The sequence below is a fragment of the Melanotaenia boesemani genome, chromosome 6 (genome assembly GCF_017639745.1).
Source record: "Melanotaenia boesemani isolate fMelBoe1 chromosome 6, fMelBoe1.pri, whole genome shotgun sequence".
Classification (NCBI taxonomy): Eukaryota; Metazoa; Chordata; class Actinopteri; order Atheriniformes; family Melanotaeniidae; genus Melanotaenia; species Melanotaenia boesemani.
This window is the reverse complement of record NC_055687.1, coordinates 34,665,981-34,685,560: the sequence shown is the minus strand read 5'-3', so window position 1 is coordinate 34,685,560 and position 19,580 is coordinate 34,665,981. Positions and strand designations below refer to the sequence as shown.

The 19,580-nt window shown below is 40.7% G+C and overlaps 1 protein-coding gene and 1 long non-coding RNA gene across 3 annotated transcripts in view; one reads left to right on the top strand and one right to left on the bottom strand.

Annotated features, from left to right (window-relative positions):
* Positions 1 to 19,248, top strand: part of LOC121641510 — a 21,305-nt gene extending 2,057 nt beyond the window's left edge. Inside the window, exons 2-3 of the long non-coding RNA XR_006010706.1 lie at positions 7,446 to 7,448; positions 19,237 to 19,248. This is a non-coding gene — a long non-coding RNA (uncharacterized LOC121641510). The remainder of the gene's footprint in view (positions 1 to 7,445; positions 7,449 to 19,236) is intronic.
* The window catches only part of hace1 (HECT domain and ankyrin repeat containing E3 ubiquitin protein ligase 1), a 49,759-nt gene that overhangs the window by 26,876 nt on the left and 3,303 nt on the right, over positions 1 to 19,580 (bottom strand). For both annotated transcript variants that reach the window (XM_041987668.1, XM_041987669.1), the window contains exons 2-17: positions 15,875 to 15,929; positions 15,707 to 15,796; positions 13,859 to 13,963; positions 13,650 to 13,725; positions 13,439 to 13,570; positions 10,615 to 10,697; positions 10,448 to 10,544; positions 10,269 to 10,370; positions 10,087 to 10,193; positions 6,811 to 6,961; positions 4,884 to 5,179; positions 2,954 to 3,022; positions 2,720 to 2,807; positions 2,301 to 2,412; positions 115 to 212; positions 1 to 33 (exon numbers count right to left, since the gene is read on the bottom strand). The exon at positions 1 to 33 is cut by the window's left edge and continues 55 nt beyond it. In XM_041987668.1, the coding sequence (XP_041843602.1) occupies positions 1 to 33; positions 115 to 212; positions 2,301 to 2,412; positions 2,720 to 2,807; positions 2,954 to 3,022; positions 4,884 to 5,179; positions 6,811 to 6,961; positions 10,087 to 10,193; positions 10,269 to 10,370; positions 10,448 to 10,544; positions 10,615 to 10,697; positions 13,439 to 13,570; positions 13,650 to 13,725; positions 13,859 to 13,963; positions 15,707 to 15,796; positions 15,875 to 15,929 (1,694 nt within the window). The remainder of the gene's footprint in view (positions 34 to 114; positions 213 to 2,300; positions 2,413 to 2,719; positions 2,808 to 2,953; positions 3,023 to 4,883; positions 5,180 to 6,810; positions 6,962 to 10,086; positions 10,194 to 10,268; positions 10,371 to 10,447; positions 10,545 to 10,614; positions 10,698 to 13,438; positions 13,571 to 13,649; positions 13,726 to 13,858; positions 13,964 to 15,706; positions 15,797 to 15,874; positions 15,930 to 19,580) is intronic.

Below are 19,580 nucleotides of genomic sequence, written 5' to 3'. Positions count from 1 at the left end.
GATGTCAAACCACTCCCGAACCACACCCTGGCCCTTTAACACAGAGACGAGTACACCACCATGCAGAGACAGGACATACTGCTGAACCAGCTGTTAACAGAGGTGGAGACTTACCATACCCTCCTCACCATGGAAACGAACTGCAATGCCCTGTTTGAGCTTCTCATTAGTGGATTTGGAGACCATCTCACAGCTGCTCCTGAATATGGAATCTGAGTGTGAAAAACATAAGTAGTTCTGTTAATGATGGAGATTTCTCTGTCAAAAGAAACACAGCCCCAAGAGAAAATGTTGATTACTGGCCCGTCAATACACCCACCATCCATGTCATCAGCTCCGCCTGTTTAAATATCTAATCAGCCATTAACATGGCAGCATTTAGACATTTTTCACAAAGAAAGTAGCAGATTCAGGTTTAGTCCAGTTTACCACCCTCACAGGTCATCGGAGGACAAAACAATCCTCTCCCAAAACAGTCCTCTCCCAAAACAGTGTTTTAAAAACATTACAGACAGATTTTTTTAAACCTTTTGGTCGTTCAAATCACTGATGTACATGTTATACCCCTCACAGTGCTATATCTGTAACAAATGAGACCCAATCACAAAAAAACTGTTTATTTTTAATAAAATTTGAGAGGGGGATTTAGTTTTTTTTTATCCATCTTAGATGTACTAAAAATTCTTAAAGGTCCCATATTATGCAAAATTCACTTTCTAAAGTTTTTCTAACAGTCAAATGTGTCGTCATAGCCTGTTTATGAGAAAATTCACCTCTCTCACTTTCTTGCTCCACTTTTTAGCGAATGTGTGCTCAAACAGGCGAGTCTGTCCATCACAGAGGGAAATAACCACTGCTCCTAGTAGTGGATACTGCCTTTGACCCCCCCCCCCCCCCCCCCCCCCCCCCCCCCAACCCCCCCCGGCTAGCTGAGCCTGCCCTTTAAAATCACAGAGCGGGCGCCAGCGAAAGCCAGATCTTTGATCTGGAGAGGGACATGAACAGGCATCATTTATGAGTATTTAAAAGGTTCAGACACAGAAGCAGCCCGTTCTCATTAGAGCTCTCTAGAATCCCATTTGGAATGGCTGAAATGAAGGACCAGGGCTGATTTTGGGGTAATACGCTTTGAAAACAATGTTGTTGGACCTCTGACACCTTTATGAAATTGTTGAGCGGTTCTGGAATCATTGAAGTCTGCAGAAAGAGTGCCTCCTACATGTGACGGTTGGACTTCCAGAGCAACTGACCCCTACGTGAATATCACATCTCATTTTATTTCTAACAAGTGGGAATTAGTGTCAGATGTTCTCCAGACCAGATCCCTGCACGAAAGCCACACAGGGAGCAAAGAGTGGTTCAAATGTGAAACAGTTCAAATAAACGTTACATCATGTTTATCACAATTTTTCCAAGAGGAAAGAAATAATTAGGTTTACATGCACTTTACTTTTTCATTGTTTATTCAGAGCTGCATGTTTACGCCACATACACACATAAGCTGTTATTCTGCAATTTTCCATTTTCAGTTATTTCATTGCTCAAAATGTGAGGTGACATAACACACATGTTAACATGGGCATGAAAATAAATATTAAAAAGCTGTCAACAGGAATTCTAATATTTGTGTATTTCTACTTACTGAATCGACATTAAAGCATTTAAATCAATATCGAATTGAATCAAAATTGAATCGAATCTCAACCCAAAGAATCTAATTCGAATCGAATCGTGAGGTTCTTAACAATAACCAGCCCTAATTTTATGTGTATATTTTACAATAAACAGTGGCATCAGGCTAATAAAATGAAATTTAAAGGCCTAAATTAATTTGGATAAATTACATATTTGGTAGTTCTGATTAGGAGCAAAGTTGACTTTTTTGATTTGTGCCAAAAACAGAAAAAATGTTTATTCTTTAATATTTTTATACCAGTTTTTGGGAGAGGACCTTTTGTCCTTTAAGGACCTGACAGGTCAAGTTTATCCCTGGTGTCCCGCTGGTTCTGCTGACCTTTAAAAAAATGTAATTGGAAGTTCTTCATGTGAAACACTTTCATACCAAAAATCATCCAATATGGGTAAACAACCAGAAATTAGGCCAGAAACTGAAGGAAACATTACCTGACAGGACAAAAAACATCCATAATGACCTACAAGGGTTAATGTGGTCTAAACACACACTTACCTTCAGAACCAGGTTGTGTTAGTGTTTGTCAACAAGATGAGCATCGTGATATGAGACATGACGTGTGATTGACCCTGATGTGAGTTTAGAGGAAGTGTGAGGACATCTTTACCTCTGTGGATGAGAAGGATGTCGCTCTCGTTGACTGGACGATGGACCATGTCTGAATCTGGCTGACCAGCCAGCAGATGCTCGTAGAACCACTCGGAGCGATCTTTGAACGGCTGAGGAGAAAACAAACACTTCATCACAACCTCAGCAGCGTTTCCCTAATTACCACTCATCACTCGGGATTTTTCAGCTCAGCAACTCTCGTCTGAAACACAGAATGAGTCTGAATAAAAAATCTGCCTTTGTTCCCTGCTGGGTGTCATCACATCACCTCCATCCTGGCAAACAAAGGAGCAGCAGAAGACACTGAAAGCTGACCTGAATCATGAAGTCAGTCTTCAGTTTCTCCAGGCAGCCATGTTGTTTCAGAGAAATGATTTTGCATGATCGTGACGTCAGTGCATCCTCCTGCAGCCTTACCTGACTCTTAATGATATGCATGAAACGTGACATCAGCTCTGGACACTCCAGTAGGAAGTGGAAATGATTAAAGATTATTTTTGGATTCCTGAAAAAGACGACAGGGGAAAGAAGGAATGAGAGAGGAAGTGAAGGAACAAATGAACAAAAGTAAAAATAAATTAAGAGAAGACTGATATTTGATCTGTAATATATCAAGAGGTTGATGTATGGCAAGCGGCCATACACACTCACCTGGTTACAAAACACTTGAGCACGTCGTCGTGTTTGCAGACAAACTCTATGAAGCAGGGTGATGTCATTCTGACGGAGAAAAGAACATGAGGAGGAGGAGAGATGGAGTTAAACCACAATCTCTATTCCTAAACACTGTTAGAAAAAAACAAACTGTAAAAGCTCACTACAACCTCTTTTTCATTAACCACCTTCACTAATCTGATCCTGTTTAAATATAATAATAAATATAAATATAACAATCAGGATATAGATGAGACGTGGCGGATCAACTTTCCCAAACCTAATCTAACCTAACCTAATCTAATCTGATCTAATCTAATCTAATCTAATCTAATCTAATCTAACCTAATCTAATCTAATCTAACCTAATCTAATCTAATCTAACCTAATCTAACCTAATCTAACCTAATCTAATCCAATCTAACCTAATCTAATCTAATCTAATCTAATCTAATCTAATCTAATCTAACCTTATCTAATCTAATCTAATCTAATCTAACCTAATCTAATCTAACCTAATCTAATCTAATCTAACCTAATCTAATCTAACCTTATCTAATCTAATCTAATCTAATCTAACCTAATCTAATCTAACCTAATCTAATCTAATCTAACCTAATCTAATCTAACCTAATCTAATCTAATCTAATCTAACCTAATCTAATCTAATCTAACCTAATCTAATCTAATCTAACCTAATCTAACCTAATCTAACCTAATCTAATCCAATCTAACCTAATCTAATCTAATCTAATCTAATCTAATCTAATCTAATCTAACCTTATCTAATCTAATCTAATCTAATCTAACCTAATCTAATCTAACCTAATCTAATCTAATCTAATCTAATCTAACCTAATCTAATCTAACCTAATCTAATCTAATCTAACCTAATCTAATCTAACCTAATCTAATCTAATCTAATCTAATCTAACCTAATCTAATCTAACCTAATCTAATCTAATCTAACCTAACCTAATCTAACCTAATCCTCTGTTTACACTGCAGCTCAATTCCACTTTTTTCCCATCTTTGACTCGTATTGGATTTTTAATGACAGTCTAAATGGCACAAATCCCGTTTTTTTCAATCCCAGGCCTCATTCATATCTGATCTGTGTGGAAGTGGAAGCAGTCATGCTGCGTTTAATCCGACTCTGACGTCACAGAACTGACACAAACATCACAATTCTGCGCCGATGGAGGTGGATCGCGGCAATATCATTTCATTCATCAATTGGGCATAATTTTGTCAGTTCCAACTGTGAAGGGTACTTCTAAACAGATAAACAAATGATGCATCCATATTTACTCCTGTAAACACCACACACTGCACGGTGTCTTGCTTTCTTTTGCACATGCGTCCCTTCACAGCCACGTACCGCTAACACTGAAATGTGATGACAATCACATTGAAATGATCATGTGAACTACCACACAAAGAACTGGATGTGGGAAAAAATGCTGCATTTGAGCATTAAGACTTGCAGTGTGAACGTAGCCTCAGAGTTGCTCCTGATTGGATCATTTCTTATTTCAAACATACAAATGAAGGCACGAGGATGAACTGAAAGCATGACTGTGAAATCTGATGGCTGTTTTCTAATTTAATACGTCATCATTTGACTGAAAACTTTCTGAGACTGGGTTTCAGTCCTCTGCATTTAACAGAAAAAATATGTCTTTCTGAAGCGAACGTCTAAATTTTTCACACAACAAATATGAAACTTTGGGCTGTGAGGAGTAAATTTATGTAGAAAACACTTCTGGTGAGGCTTAGAATCTGATGGGAGACAAGTACATTAAACTCATTAAACTTAAAGTAAAACACAATATGGAAAATCTAAAAATCTAAGAGTGGTACTAATATAAATTTAAGAGTTTTCTGTCTCTGATTGGAGGCTGACCCTGGAGAGCTGTGCACTGACCCTTGTGGCATCTGACAGGAGCAGCACAGATAGAAGGCCTGAATGACAGCACTGAGCCGACTGGCCGTCATGGAGATCACGTCCTCCCCCTCGGCATAGGCCTCGGCCTCCATGACGATCTGGTGGTCCAGCAGGGAGGGGAGTTTGGAGCCGGAGTCCGAATCACACTGTTTGAGGAGCAGAGAGGCTATCTCACTACTGGAGGAGGGAGAAGATGGGTTTTTCCTGTTCCTCTCCAGCTCTGTGGAGATGAGCACCAACCACTCGTCCAGGGAATGCCAGAGAAGTTCCAAAGGCTGCAAAGACACACACAGGAGGACAGAGAAGATCAGGAAGTGATCCGTGGAGCCGTTTCCGAGAAGTTTCACCAAAATGTGATTCATCCCATATTAATTTATTTATCCGTTTCTAAATGTACCATAATGTTTGCAGTTATAGAAGTTATAGAATAAGTTGCTTTAGTTCCCACACACACACACACACACACACACACACACACACACAAGTACACGTGCTTGCACACATTACCCCTTTAGACACACACACTCTTTAAGGCAATGAGATGGGGGAGTTGCATAAAGGCCACTTCTGACAGCCTTAGCTTGATTTAGAAACAAACCTACTAAAAACAGGAGTAAATATCCTGCTGCAGGACTCTAACACCGTTTCTAACGTCTTTAGTTTATCCAGATCAGCTGTTGAAGGTCGCTGCTTGTAGAACTCCAACTGTCTTTAGAGGAGGAGGGTGACTCTCTAAATAAGCTGTGTGCTGCACAGCACGCAGCAACTGAAACATGACAGTACGGTGGTAACTCATTAGATCAGCAACAGTAAATAAATTTGATCTTGGTCTGGTCCAGAGAACCAGAGCTTTTAAAGCTAAACTGTCCATGTAAAAGACACAGAACCAGAACCTTATTTTTGCATCATTTCCTGAAACTATGCAGATGTTCATTAATTGGGATTGAAAACATTTCGTTAACATGTCATTAACGTGTTAACTTTGACACTCCTAGTTTAAATATAAAACATTTCCAAGGCAAGGGATCACTTGTTCTATCTTTTCTACTTTTCTGACTTAATAGAGCTGACCGCAGTTTGTATTATGAGGTGAGTCAGTTCACATGGTTTGGATCACTACATATGTGGAAATGTACATGTATGTACATTTAAAATAACTTCTAGGTCTGGAAAAGTTACTGTTAGAAGAAATGAAAATCATAGTTTCATAATAACACTGTTCACAGCTTCATGTCTCTGTCTCTGTGCTGAATTGAACTCCTTGCAAGTAAATTTTATTCTACCAAGATTCTGTTGGTCTGTCGTTCCTGATTAAAGTCTCAGATTATTTTTATCCAACAGTTACTCTGATAATAAAGTGAAATACTGGATTTTTCAGATACCTGGAATTAAATGTTCGGTGATTTTGTAGCTCCATCATCATCATCTGGAAGTTGTAATGCACATGGAAATGTGTAACTGAGGCTAAATATTGTTGAAACTTCACTTATTTTTCTTCTTTGTACTAAAATAAAGGAGGAAATGTAGAGTTTTCATTACTTATTGGCTTTTATGCGGTTATTTAACTGCTCCGACCAACTGGAGACTAGATTGAGCTGAAAGTTGAACCTGAACTAAAATGAATTTGTACCCCTGGTCTAAATGATCAGATCACACTATGATGTGTTATTTACCTTATAATTATTATCATTTGTAATAGCTATTAGCTAAAAATAATAAAAGGTGGGACTTAATGGGACATTTTTGTCCCCAAAAGCTGTTTAAGAAAAAGCATAAAACACACTAATTTGCAGTTTCACACAAGTTTTTTGAAAGACCAAAGCATCTGAACCTCCTGGAGGAAACTTTGAGGTTGAGACTGATCAGGTTTTACTTGATGGATGGCAGTATGTCGCTTCCTGGTTACCTTAAAAACCTGGCTGCGAGGCGTCTTGTTGCCGTTGTAGCCCATGTCATTGCCGTTGTTAGGAGAGGAGGGTCCCAGCCGGAAAACATGGCAGAAAATTCGCACGATTCTCAGCAGACTCTTCATCTGAGCTTCGTAGCTACTGGACAGACTGTAAGCAGACAGGAAGTTGATGCATCACATGACAACTGGCAGACATTGTGTCAGACTACAGGTCCACAACAAACCATCTGGACCTCCTGGAGAAAATCTGAAGTGGATGTTGAGACTGACTGGGGTACATGATCAGTTACAATGAAGATACTGAGGTCTGGCCAACAGGAGTAGCTCACATCATCTTCTCCTCTGAAACAAAAGTTTACCATTTGGAACGTCCACTAGAGAAGAAACTGAGTCCACCTGTCTCCAGGACAGATCACGGTCTATCCACTGTAAAGACAACAGCTAGTCTGATCTTCTCAAAGTTACAGGTCTAGGAAATCATGGTCCAAAGCAACCTGCAGTCTACTCCAATCCCTCCATGATTACAGGATGCTGGCCTAACTTTCCTTACCACCGATGTTTTGCTAGCCAGCAGCCAATCAGCCACGTTTATTTCAGGGAACAAAATCCATGTTAGAAATCCACCATTTAAGTCCGTTTAATCATTAATGTTTCTATTGTTTTTTATTAGTTCTGGGCAACAGTTAAGGTTTTTAATGGTGATAAATCCCACAATTTTCTGTAATTATTCACATTGTTTTACACTAATGTAGAGCATTCCATCACTCAGAAAGGAACAGATGGGACACATCGAGAACTTTGCTTTTGATTTTCTATTAACTTAAATGTCCGATGGATTCCTCTCAACAGAGACAGAGAAACTTCTCCCCAAAGAGGGACAGAGTCTGGCTTATGAGCCCACACTCAGGTATTTACGACTTGATTTGATGTCCAACAGAACAGAACAGAACAGAACAACTCTTGTCAGAAAGGACTGAGAGTTGAACCTTGCTTTAACTATGATTTGGGGAGTTATGAACAAACCTCCTGCAAACCCACAAACTGTCATTGGGATGATAAACTATCATGTGAACCATACTAACGTTTATCTGTTCCAGATGTAGGTCCGGAACCGATGACATGGAACTCCTTTCTTTCACCCTTTTGATTCCTCAAACTGATCAACTAACATCCCACCAGGTTTTTTCTTCCACTGCCACCATCTTTGTATCCCTGCAGATCTTATAACAAAGACTTTGTTTAACTAACATACCAGGTGGGTTCTGATAGTCTGAAAGGGGTTTTACACTTCGTCAGAAATGCCCTGATGAGATCAGGAAAAGACTTTTTTATCTGAGATATAAAAAAGGAAGCAAACCATTCAAGTCAGGATTCAAGATCAAGAATCCTGATCAAGTCAGGATCAGGACTGATATAATGTTTAATCAGTATGACTTTATTTATGTTGACTCTTATCATTCTTTCTTGTTCTTTAATGTTTGTAGATATAATCACTTATTGTTCATTTATCCTGTTTGAATGGTTGATCAATGTTCCATTACAATGTGCAATTAATTATTATATTCAATTAATTAATCTAGGATTTAATGGTTTTCCATGCTTCCATTAAAAGAAAAAACTTGGTGCTGCTCTGAGGTTTCCAGACACTAATGTATTAATTAAAATTTCCTATTGTTTAGTTAAATTAATATTTTACCTAAACAATGTTTAATGATGCTCGATGGCTACACTAAATTAAATGGCAATCCAATAGTAGTGTATTGCAAACTTTTGTATAAAAAAGTACTTAACAAAAATGCAGGAAATTTTGGTTTAAAAACACATTTTTGTAAAAACAAACAGCTTTTTACAGCAGTTTTCTTTTCACACACAGCAGTTAAATATTTCTTAATTAATTTGAGCCGGATCCGCCACCTGCTTTGTCACTACAAAAAAATGCCCTGAAGAAAAAATAATATAAATAAATGTTTGTTTCGTGTTTAGAATAGTTTTCTGTTTTGTTCTTGTATATTCCCCACCGAAGTTACACTAAAAAATCTTGTGTTTGCATAATTTAGAGGTAAATTTTAGGCTAGAGAAACGGAGGGAGGGAGAGGATCTGGTCACACAGGAGAGCAATGATTTTGAGATTGCAGTTAGCTTTCACTCAGACAGAAAAAAAAGTAAAAAAGAAAGTTTGCAGAAGTTTTTTAAACTAGCTGGCCAGTCGGATCCTAAACAAGCCCTGTGTGGGGACCCCGGTGGACACAGCAGCATGGATGCTGTTTGGGCCATTTTGGATAAACAGAATAAAAATGATCGTAGGAAGACATCGCAATTACTGTCTGCTGTGTTTTTGTTGCCGTTGATTATTGGATCTTTGCAGTATACTCAGTAAGAAAAGAAACACAAGTTAGTTAACGTTGGCTTCTCTCATGGTCACAAAGTGACTGCAAAACAGAAAAGTCTGATGAAACACGTGTACATGTGCACACGCTAGTAATTCATCATCTATAATAATTACCCAAAGTTTAATTTTCTGGTCTGTTGCTCAGTACCTATAATTTAATTTTCTATAGTTTAATTTCTGTGTGTGTACATAATTTTATATCATATATGTCCCACAAGTTGCCTAAGTTGTCTTTTCTTGTTTTTACATGGTAATTTTATGGTGGAGTGGTTGTTTCATCCAGTTGATTTTTGTTAACTTACAGTCCAAAGAATACTGTTGCTGTTTATGAAAGCAATGTTGCGGTGTCGGCCTAGTTTGTTTTGTTTTTTAATCTTTTTACATTTTACACCCAGTGCTATGTAAACGCTGATGTTGTGGTCGTGTTTTTTAATGAAATTAAATTAAATATTGCTCTGTTATGCACACAGTGATCTTTGGATTTACTTAAAGGGGTTAGTACCTTGGCCGTGTTTGTGTGTCTGTGTGTGTGTTCCGTCACTTCGAGTGTGTAATGTGTGTTTATGTCCCACATCAACTACAGTGAAAATATCTGATTTAATTGTTTTTGTTTCCCTCTAAGGACCAGGGGCAGCTGCAGATTCTGGAGGCTGTGGGAAGCTTTTTATCTAGTTTTATGTATTTGTTGCATCACTTTTGTTTTAAAAGACTTTTTTTCCACACTTTTTTTTTTAAAGGACCACAAGGTGATTGAAGATTGCAGGAAAGCAACACAGTGGCTGGGGAAACCTAGTCCTGACTCTAGATCTGTACCTGGGGCTCTAACTCCAGACAGTCCCTCTATTTTATCTGGTTTATAAAAGACTGAAGGTGTGTGGTTGTACCTGAGAAGCTTGTGTCCGTTGGTGGTGGCCACTTCTGCCAGACTGGTCAGGACTCGGTGGTAATGGCCATTGCTCTGCTGGGAGACGTGCTCCAGAACCTGCCGGAGCTACAAACACACTCTCATCAGTACTGAATCTCATCTAGAAGGGTGTCTCTTTGACGGAGCAGATGGATGAATCACCATATTCTCCTTAATATCCTCATTCTGGGTCATCTGGATCAGGGTCTGGAACAGTCTACTGTGGTGCTGGATCAGGATCTCACAGGTTTCCCCATACCCTCCCTGAGAAGAACACAGGAGCTCCAACAGCTGCCGAACATCAACAAAAAGTGGGCGGTAAGAAGTCCTGATATGTTTACCTGTACACATAGATCCAGAGGAGTGACCCCGTTCTTGTCAGCTAGGTATTTGGCCCCCCGGGAGAGTAGGATCTGAGCCGTGTCCCTCTGACCGTGGCTGAGAAACAGGATAGGATTTATCACAGCTGTGGTCATCATGGGACGTTTCCATGTTTCTGACCTGTTACCTGCAGGCAAAGTAAAGGGGCGTGGCTCCGGAGACGTTTGGCCGGTTGATGTCCGCTCCGCTGTCCAGAAGACACAACACCGTCTGGGTAGACACGTTTTCATACCACAGCTCAGCTCCAGACTCATAAAAAACCCAACAGGAACATAGCAAGAGGTCATATCCTCCTGGAGCAGCTGATCAATGATCAGCCTCGACCGATATCTGAGGGACCGATGTTGGATGAGGAGGAGACAACTGATTCTACATGGACACAGCGATTCGTTGGATCAGAGATCCTCCCCCCTGGTCAGTCTTCATTAAGGACTGCATGATCCATACAGGACAACTCATAACTAGAAAAAAAAATAGATTCGCTTCGCATTCATAAGTATCCATGAGAAACAGAGCTGAGTTGCCCCATATTAGTAATACTGCCCTTACAGACGACTGAATACTGACTGAAAGAGAGAAATTCTCTCTGAACTAGGGCTGGGTGATTAATCGAATTTTTATCTCAATTATGATCTGGGTTTTCAACGATCATAAAAATGAAATGCTCTGATTATTTGCTCATTTTCATTTTACTCTTGTGCTGTTTCCAGTTGCAAATCGAGCTCAGCTGGAATTGCAGCGCTCTGCTGCAGACTCCTCCCACAGCCCCGACCGCTTTGCTTTTATTCAGCATGAGTTGCAAACACCCCAAGTTAAGGGCGGGACACACAGGAGGCGACGTCGCTCCTTCTCCATCATTTTCTATGGAACTTCTGCAATGAGGCGAAAATCGCTGCCCTCCTCTAGCCAAGCGACATACGTGCATGTGAAATGTTGAGCTTGTTCACGTAGACGTGCACACGGGGGCATGTGACGTGACACAAGAAAAGAGAAAAATGTTTCATTTTTGTGAGTCGCGACTAAATAATCCACCAGCTCCCAGAGACACAGAGAGATAAACAAAAGACAAAGACCAATTAACACAGTGAACAACCCAGGATTTAAGAAACTCATCAACACTTTGGACAAACGGTATCACTGCCATGTCGTCACCATTTTCGCCAAGTGTGCCTCCCTGCCCTGTGTGAGTGCTGGTCTACGACAAACAATCGCTACGTGGGACTATTGTAAGTGGTGGAAAGAAACTAGTCTGGATTACCACAGACACATTGCTTCACCCGCCCTCTGAAATGTGTGTGTCACGTAACATAAGGTTAAGCAATCATCTCCCTTCCCTCCACTGATCAGGTCTAATACAACAGCCGACCGAGCTGCAGGTTCTGTGTCAGAGTCGGTTACCTTTGCAACGCATCACAACAAAATAGTCCACTAAGCCGCTTCTTGTGAATAACCTACGATTTTAATGATAAAAAACAACATTAACGTATTAATAATTGATTTAATATTTATTTCTTTTGTAAGTGACCATGTTATAAGCGGGATAATGCCCTTTGAGGTGTCCATTATCATAAATTAATGGATGACGCGGAGGCGTGATCCGTCCCACGTGAAGCGGAGCTGTGTATATAAACACTGTTTCCGTCTTTTTCTTTTATTATTATTTATTGTACAAACTGTTTTTTGTGTCTTTGTTTTTTATTTTGTCTACTGTTTAATGTCTCTTTTACTTTGTGTTTGAGCTGCTGTAACTGTGAAATTTCCCCACTGTGGGATCAATAAAGGATCTTAGCTTATCTTAAATAAAAATCTGAAACTGTGAAAAAAAATATCTGAATCTGAAAACATAAAATTCGAAACTGAAACTTGAAAAAATATATATAAATATATAAATGCTGAAAATTTATAATTCAGGTTTATATGTAAAAGTACAACAAAATTAGCCCATTTAAATTCAAATTTATATAAACATATGATGCATTTTGTTTTATTTTAAATCTAATTATTTGTTTTTCAAAGTTCACAGTAAAAACGTGACTTTCATTTTACATTTTTTCACTTTCAAATATTTCTTTCAAATGAACAGGCATTATGGCTCTGATTTAGCTTCATACTTTTTGACCAATCGCCATCATTAGTGAGAACTGACGAGCACAAATTATTCTGTCTGTGCACAGGTGTCATTGCCAGCCAGACCAATCAGCCACACTGATGTACTGCCCTGTCATTTTTTTTGTTAATTTATTTATTTATTGACAAGCAGGCCAGTTGAGCTACTTTCCGGTCCAGGCCACTGAGAATTGTACCCCTTCTCCCGTGGGCCAGTATGGGCCTGAGTATGAGTGATGCTTGGCTGAGGTGTTCAGGCACCAGAGAACCTCAGCTCTGAGGGCTGACGTTGGTGACAGTAAGGTCTATTGCTGTCTGCTGCAGCCGTTGCTTGTAGCCCTGCACTGCTTTAAGATGCCAATGGCAGGATCAGGGTGGAGAGAGTATTAAGAGAGCATGAAGATTTACTGTACCGTGATGATGACTGGCTGAAATGCCAGTTTAGATTCCCTAGAGCAGTGCTCTTAGGTCCATGTGCTAAACTGGGCCCAGTGTTAGATTGACTGAAATACCTGAACTGGATTATTTATATGCATAAAGTATTTTGCATTGACCATTTATGGTAGAATGTGGGTGTGTAGGGAATGGGATATGAATTTGAGTCAGGTGTGTTGGAGCAGGGGCACACTGAAAACCTCCAAGACTGCAGCCCTTGTGGGACTGAATAGAGTAGCTCTGATGTAGACACTTATCATTAGCACCATATCATTAACACAGGGCTGGGGTGAAAAATACTGGGACACATCTAACAGCAGAGGGACTATCTGGACTAACTGGTTGAAGAACTGAACTTTGTTCAGTATTATCCAGGAAGTGTTTCTGTGGGATGTCTGCAGTGGTCTTACAGTTTTGTGTCCATTCTGACAGGCTACATGTAGAGCCGTCTGTCCCATAGCATCCTCCACGTCCACATTGAAAACATGCTGAACCAGATCATGAAGAAGTTCTGTCCTCCCGTTCACAGCCAGCCAGTGAATCTGCAGGAGAGATTCATACAGAGGCTCTTTAATCGGATCCCGGGTTACTACTTTCAGAAGAGAAACCTGATCCACTCACAGCAGTCAGACCCTCGTTGTTGCAGATGTTGACATCAGCATTATACTCCAGTAATTTACCCATGCACTTCTTCTGTCTGAGAAAACATTTGGTTCGTGTCAGTAAACAGTTGTGAAAATACAGAGCTGATGATTTTAGAAAAGATGCAGTCGGAAGTGACTAGCCATGATAGAAAGCGGTTTAAACATATTTAACATGTGTGATCATACCCATTCCTAGCAGCGAGGTGGAGAGGGGTGCATCCTGAGATGTCCTGGTAATTTGGGTTGGCTCCTCGCTTCAGCAGCAGAACCAGACACTCCACTGACCCACAGCTGTATCGAGCAGAACCAAGAGAGTCTGAGTAGCTTCCTCAAAAACCTGCATTGACTGCAGGAAAATGTGCTATGTAGGTTCTACTGTAAACCACAGTCTGCACTGGAAGCAAGTGGAGACACTGAGTCTGGGTCTGGTAATTCCTCTAACAGGGTTCATCACCCAGGAAGGATTTAACCCTTTCATACTGGTCAGTTGACCTTTGTTGACATTTGACAACAATATAAACACCCTGAACATCTCTCTTTTAGCCCGAAATTTTCCTACAGTTACCCAAAATAGACAAAAACGGAATGATTTCAAATTTTATACTTAAATGTAGACGCCACAGGTGTTTGTACACTGAGGCTGTTTAGGGGCAATGGCGCATACTATGAAGCCACCAAATATGATCAGTATGAAAGGGTTTATGCTCTTCATATAATGATGACCTGTTCATTTTACTGATTCAGCAGGATGATTCCAGGAAATATTTTAACCATGACGTGTGAAGTGAGGACAGGAATAAAAACCTACAGCACAGAGAAATGCAGCGTTGCATTCCTTTAAACCTCAGAAGAGTGATAGAACAAAACAAGGAAGAGGAAGATTAATGTCTTATGATGATGACGCCGGACAGCTGGTCCAGCCAACATGTGTTTTATAGACTGATCCTAAACTACCAGCTAACACAGGCCAGACAGATTTTACTGAGTCAAACATGAGTTGATTTTGTGAGAATAGTAGGTAAATAACTGGAAATGAGGAAAAACTGTATCTAAAGAGCTTCTATTGTGTGTTTGCTTCTCCTAAAAGCCAAGACTTGAGTCAATGATGTGCAGATGAGAAAAGGCTTGGTCACTGTTGATCTGTGTGTTATTTCTACACAGTTCTGTTAGTAATAAATGTAATAAAAATGTCTTAAGGCGGATTTATACTCGCGCGGCGTCTGCGTGTGGTCGGTTATGGCGTAGCTGACGCTGGTGAGTGTGTTCTCACACTCGAGCGTAGGGGTAACGCGTCATTTTGGTTTCGTGTTGCAGTTTCTCCTCCTAACCTGAAGGTGGCAACAGGGGTGGTATCGGCCGGTAAACTTGCTAGGTTGGAGTTCTTTTGATGATTCACTTCAGTTCCGGTACATATTTTCTGTTTTAAAAGAACAATGGCATCCAGTTTGGTTCAGCGTCTTATTAGCATGTGGAAGATAATGAAGAAATAATTCCATCATCAACTCATCAACTTAATCCACTGGGTGTTGTTTTAAAAGATAGCAGTTACTACACACATTCAGCAAGAAGATCCAGAAATTTGGAAAATTATAATCCCAAATTGACCAATCATAAGGGAGTACATCTGTGTAACCGTCTGCGTAGCAGGGGTGCATGTCAGGTCTGGAAGACGGCGGTGACGCAGACGCCACGCAAGTATAAATCCACCTTTAGAGTTTTAAGGGTTAGTGGCAAATGGTCGGTCTTTATAAAGCACTTTACTGTATCTGGAATGATACCCAAAGCGCTTTATATTATACACATTCACCCATTCACACACACACTCACACACTGATGGTGGAAGCTGCCATGCAATGCGCTCAACCACAACTCATCAGGAGCAATTTGGGGTTCGGTGTCTTGCTCAGAGACACCTTGATATGAGCTTGACAGGCGTTTTGTAGCCTGAGGGTTGTCAGGCTACAAAACGACCACTCTACCCACTGAGCCACGCCGCCCCTGTTTATATGTGTGTGTGGGATTTGAGCAGCTTACTTGGCTGCGATGTGGAGCAAACTTCTCTTTACCCGTCCGAAGGCGTAGTTTACATCAAACTTGGAGTTGAGGAGCAACTCTGAAACTGACCTGAGACAAAAAGAAAAAAAAGAAGTCTTTATCTGTGACGTGGTAAAACACAACAGGACACATGGACGGCTGACGTACCTGTGCTGGTCAGCCATGACCATCGGCATGAGTGTGTAGACTGCAGTCTCGTTGTCTGAGGAGGAAGAGGAACAAAACCATCAGACTAAATCAACTCCAACTGAGAAGGTATCAATAAAGTAGCTCTCAATTATTTATTTCAATTTTATTTTATCTCATATTTAATTTTTTTTTCACCACAACAATGATCAAAATGTGGAATGTAAACTTTATTTATCCAGCAATTTAACATCAACCACAGATGAAACAAGGTACTGAGCATCAGAGAAATAAATATAAATGAAAATACAGCTAAAAACACTAGTTAATAAAAACAATAAAACAAATTAACATCTTATTCTCTGCCGTTTACAACCGAGGTATTCAGGTGGTTTAAGATCAGCTTTAGAGAAGATTCTAGTTCACACTTGGCCAGTAGAGCGACACCACTCCATTAAATTATCTTCTTTTTGATTCAATTTTCAATTCTGACCTGCACATGCAGACAGTGTAGCGGAAAACCTCCTTCAGAACCAGAACCAGGAAGGAAAACCTCCTTCAGAACCAGAACCAGGAAGGAAAACCTCCTTCAGAACAAGAACCAGAAAGAAAAACCTCCTTCAGAACCAGAACCAGAAAGGAAAACCTCCTTCAGAACCAGGAAGGAAAACCTCCTTCAGAACAAGGACCAGGAAGTAAAACCTCCTTTAGAACCAGAACCAGAAAGACAAACCTCCTTCAGAACCAGAACCAGGAAGGAAAACCTCCTTCAGAACCAGAACCAGAAAGAAAAACCTCCTTCAGAACCAGGAAGGAAAACCTCCTTTAGAAACAGAACCAGAAAGAAAAGCCTCCGTCAGAACCAGAACCAGGAAGGAAAACCTCCTTCAGAACCAGAACCAGGAAGAAAAACCTCCTTCAGAACCAGAACCAGGAAGGAAAACCTCCTTCAGAACCAGAACCAGAAAGACAAACCTCCTTCAGAAACAGAACCAGAAAGAAAAGCCTCCGTCAGAACCAGAACCAGGAAGGAAAACCTCCTTCAGAACCAGAACCAGGAAGGAAAACCTCCTTCAGAACCAGAACCAGGAAGGAAAACCTCCTTCAGAACCAGAACAAGGAAGGAAAACCTCCTTCAGAACCAGGAAGGAAAACCTCCTTCAGAACCAGAACCAGGAAGGAAAACCTTCATCAGAACCAGAACCAGGAAGGAAAACTTTCTTCAGAACAAGGACCAGGAAGGAAAACCTCCATCAGAACACGAAAGGAAAACCTCCCTCAGAACCAGAACCAGGAAGGAAAACCTCCATCAGAACCAGAACCAGAAAGGAAAACCTCCTTCAGAACAAGGACCAGGAAGTAAAACCTCCTTCAGAATCAGAACCAGAAAGTAAAACCTTCTTCAGAACAAGAAACCAGACAGGAAAACCTCCTTCAGAACCAGAAACAAGAAGGAAAAACTCCTTCAGGACCAGGACCAGGAAGGAAAACCTCCTTCAGAACCAGAACCGGGAAGGAAAATCTTCATCAGAACCAGAACCAGGAAGGAAAACTTTCTTCAGAACAAGGACCAGGAAGGAAAACCTCCATCAGAAACAGAACCAGAAAGGAAAACCTCCTTCAGAACAAGGACCAGGAAGTAAAACCTCCTTCAGAATCAGAACCAGAGAGTAAAACCTTCTTCAGAACAAGAAACCAGACAGGAAAACCTCCTTCAGAACCAGGAAGGAAAACCTCCTTCAGAACCAGAAACAAGAAGGAAAACCTCCTTCAGGACCAGGACCAGGAAGGAAAACCTCCATCAGAACCAGAACCAGGAAGGAAAACCTTCATCAGAACCAGGAAGGAAAGCCTCCTTCAGAACCAGAACCAGGAAGGAAAACCTCCTTCAGAACCAGAAACAAGAAGGAAAACCTCCTTCAGGACCAGGACCAGGAAGGAAAACCTCCATCAGAACCAGAACCAGGAAGGAAAGCCTTCATCAGAACCAGGAAGGAAAGCCCCCTTCAGAACCAGAACCAGGAAGGAAAACCTCCTTCAGAACCAGAAACAAGAAGGAAAACCTCTTTCAGGACCAGGACCAGGAAGGAAAACCTCTTTCAGAACCAGAACCAGAAAGGAAAAACTCCTCCAGAACCAGAAAGGAAAACCTCCATCAGAACCAGAACCAGAACCAGGAAGGAAAGCCTCCTTCAGAACCAGGACCAGGAAGTAAAACCTCCTTCAGAATCAGAACCAGGAAGGAAAACCTCCTTCAGAACCAGAAACAAGAAGGAAAACCTCCTTCAGGACCAGGACCAGGAAGGAAAGCCTCCTTCAGAACCAGAACCAGAAAGGAAAACCTCTTTCAGAACCAGAACCAGAAAGGAAAACCTCCTTCAGAACCAGGAAGGAAAACCTTCATCAGAACCAGGAAGGAAAGCCTCCTTCAGAACCAGAAAGGAAAACCTCCTTTAGAACCAGGAAGGAAAACCTCCCTCAGAACCAGAACCAGGAAGGAAAACTCCTTCAGAACAAGGACCAGAAAGGAAAACCTCCTTCAGAATCAGAACCAGGAAGGAAAACCTCCTTCAGGACCAGGACCAGAAAGGAAAACCTCCTTCAGAACCAGAAACAAGAAGGAAAACCTTCAGGAAAACTGGGTTGGACTTTCTGGAGCGGTTCTTAACTGGTTCAGGTCCTATTTAGAAGGCCAGAGTTATTTTGTTATGATCGATAGCTATGAATCCGAGCGAGTGGCCATGACTTGTGGAGTCCCCCAGGGGTCAGTCCTTGGACCTCTTCTGTTCAACTTGTATATGCTCCCTTTGGGTCAAATACTACAGAACTATAGCGTTAATTATCAAAGTTATGCTGATGATACACAACTTTATGTCTCTCTGTCACCAGATGACTGCAGTCCAATAGACTTAATGTGTCAGTGTCTGGAGCAAATAAACACCTGGATGAGGGAGAATTTCCTACAATTAAATGAAGACAAAACTGAGATTATTCTGTTTGGTAGCAAAGAGAAGAGGGTCAGCATTGGCAAACACCTGGAGACTCGGGCTCTTAAAATCACCAACCAAGTTCGTAACCTGGGAGTGTTGATAGACTCAGATCTGACTTTCAGCAGCCACATCAAAGCTTCACTAAGACAGCTTTTTACCAGCTCAGAAACATCAACAGAATTAAAAGTCTAGTCTCCCAGAAAGACCAGGAGAAACTCATCCATGCATTCATCTCCAGTAGACTGGATTACTGTAATGGTCTTTTAACAGGACTTCCTAAAAAGAGCATTAAACATCTGCAGCTCATCCAAAACGCTGCTGCTAGAGTTTTAACCAGGACTAAGAGATCTGAACACATCACACCAGTTTTAACATCTTTACACTGGTTTCCAGTCAGTCACAGAATAGATTTTAAAAGCCTTCTGCTTGTTTACATCCCAGAACGGTTTAGGCCCAGAATACATCTGTGATATGTTCAGAGAATATAAACCTAGCAGAGCTCTTAAATCCAAAGACTCTGGTCAACTAGTCCAGACCAGAGTCCAGACTAAACATGGAGAAGCAGCATTTAGCTGTTATGCTGCAAACAAATGGAACAAACTGCCAGTGGAGATTAAACTTTCCCCAAATGTAGACATTTTTAAATCCTGGTTAAAAACATTTCTTTTCTCATGCGCCTATGCATGAAATCTGCACTGTAACTTTTTTAACTTATCTTGCTTTTAATCATTTTAATG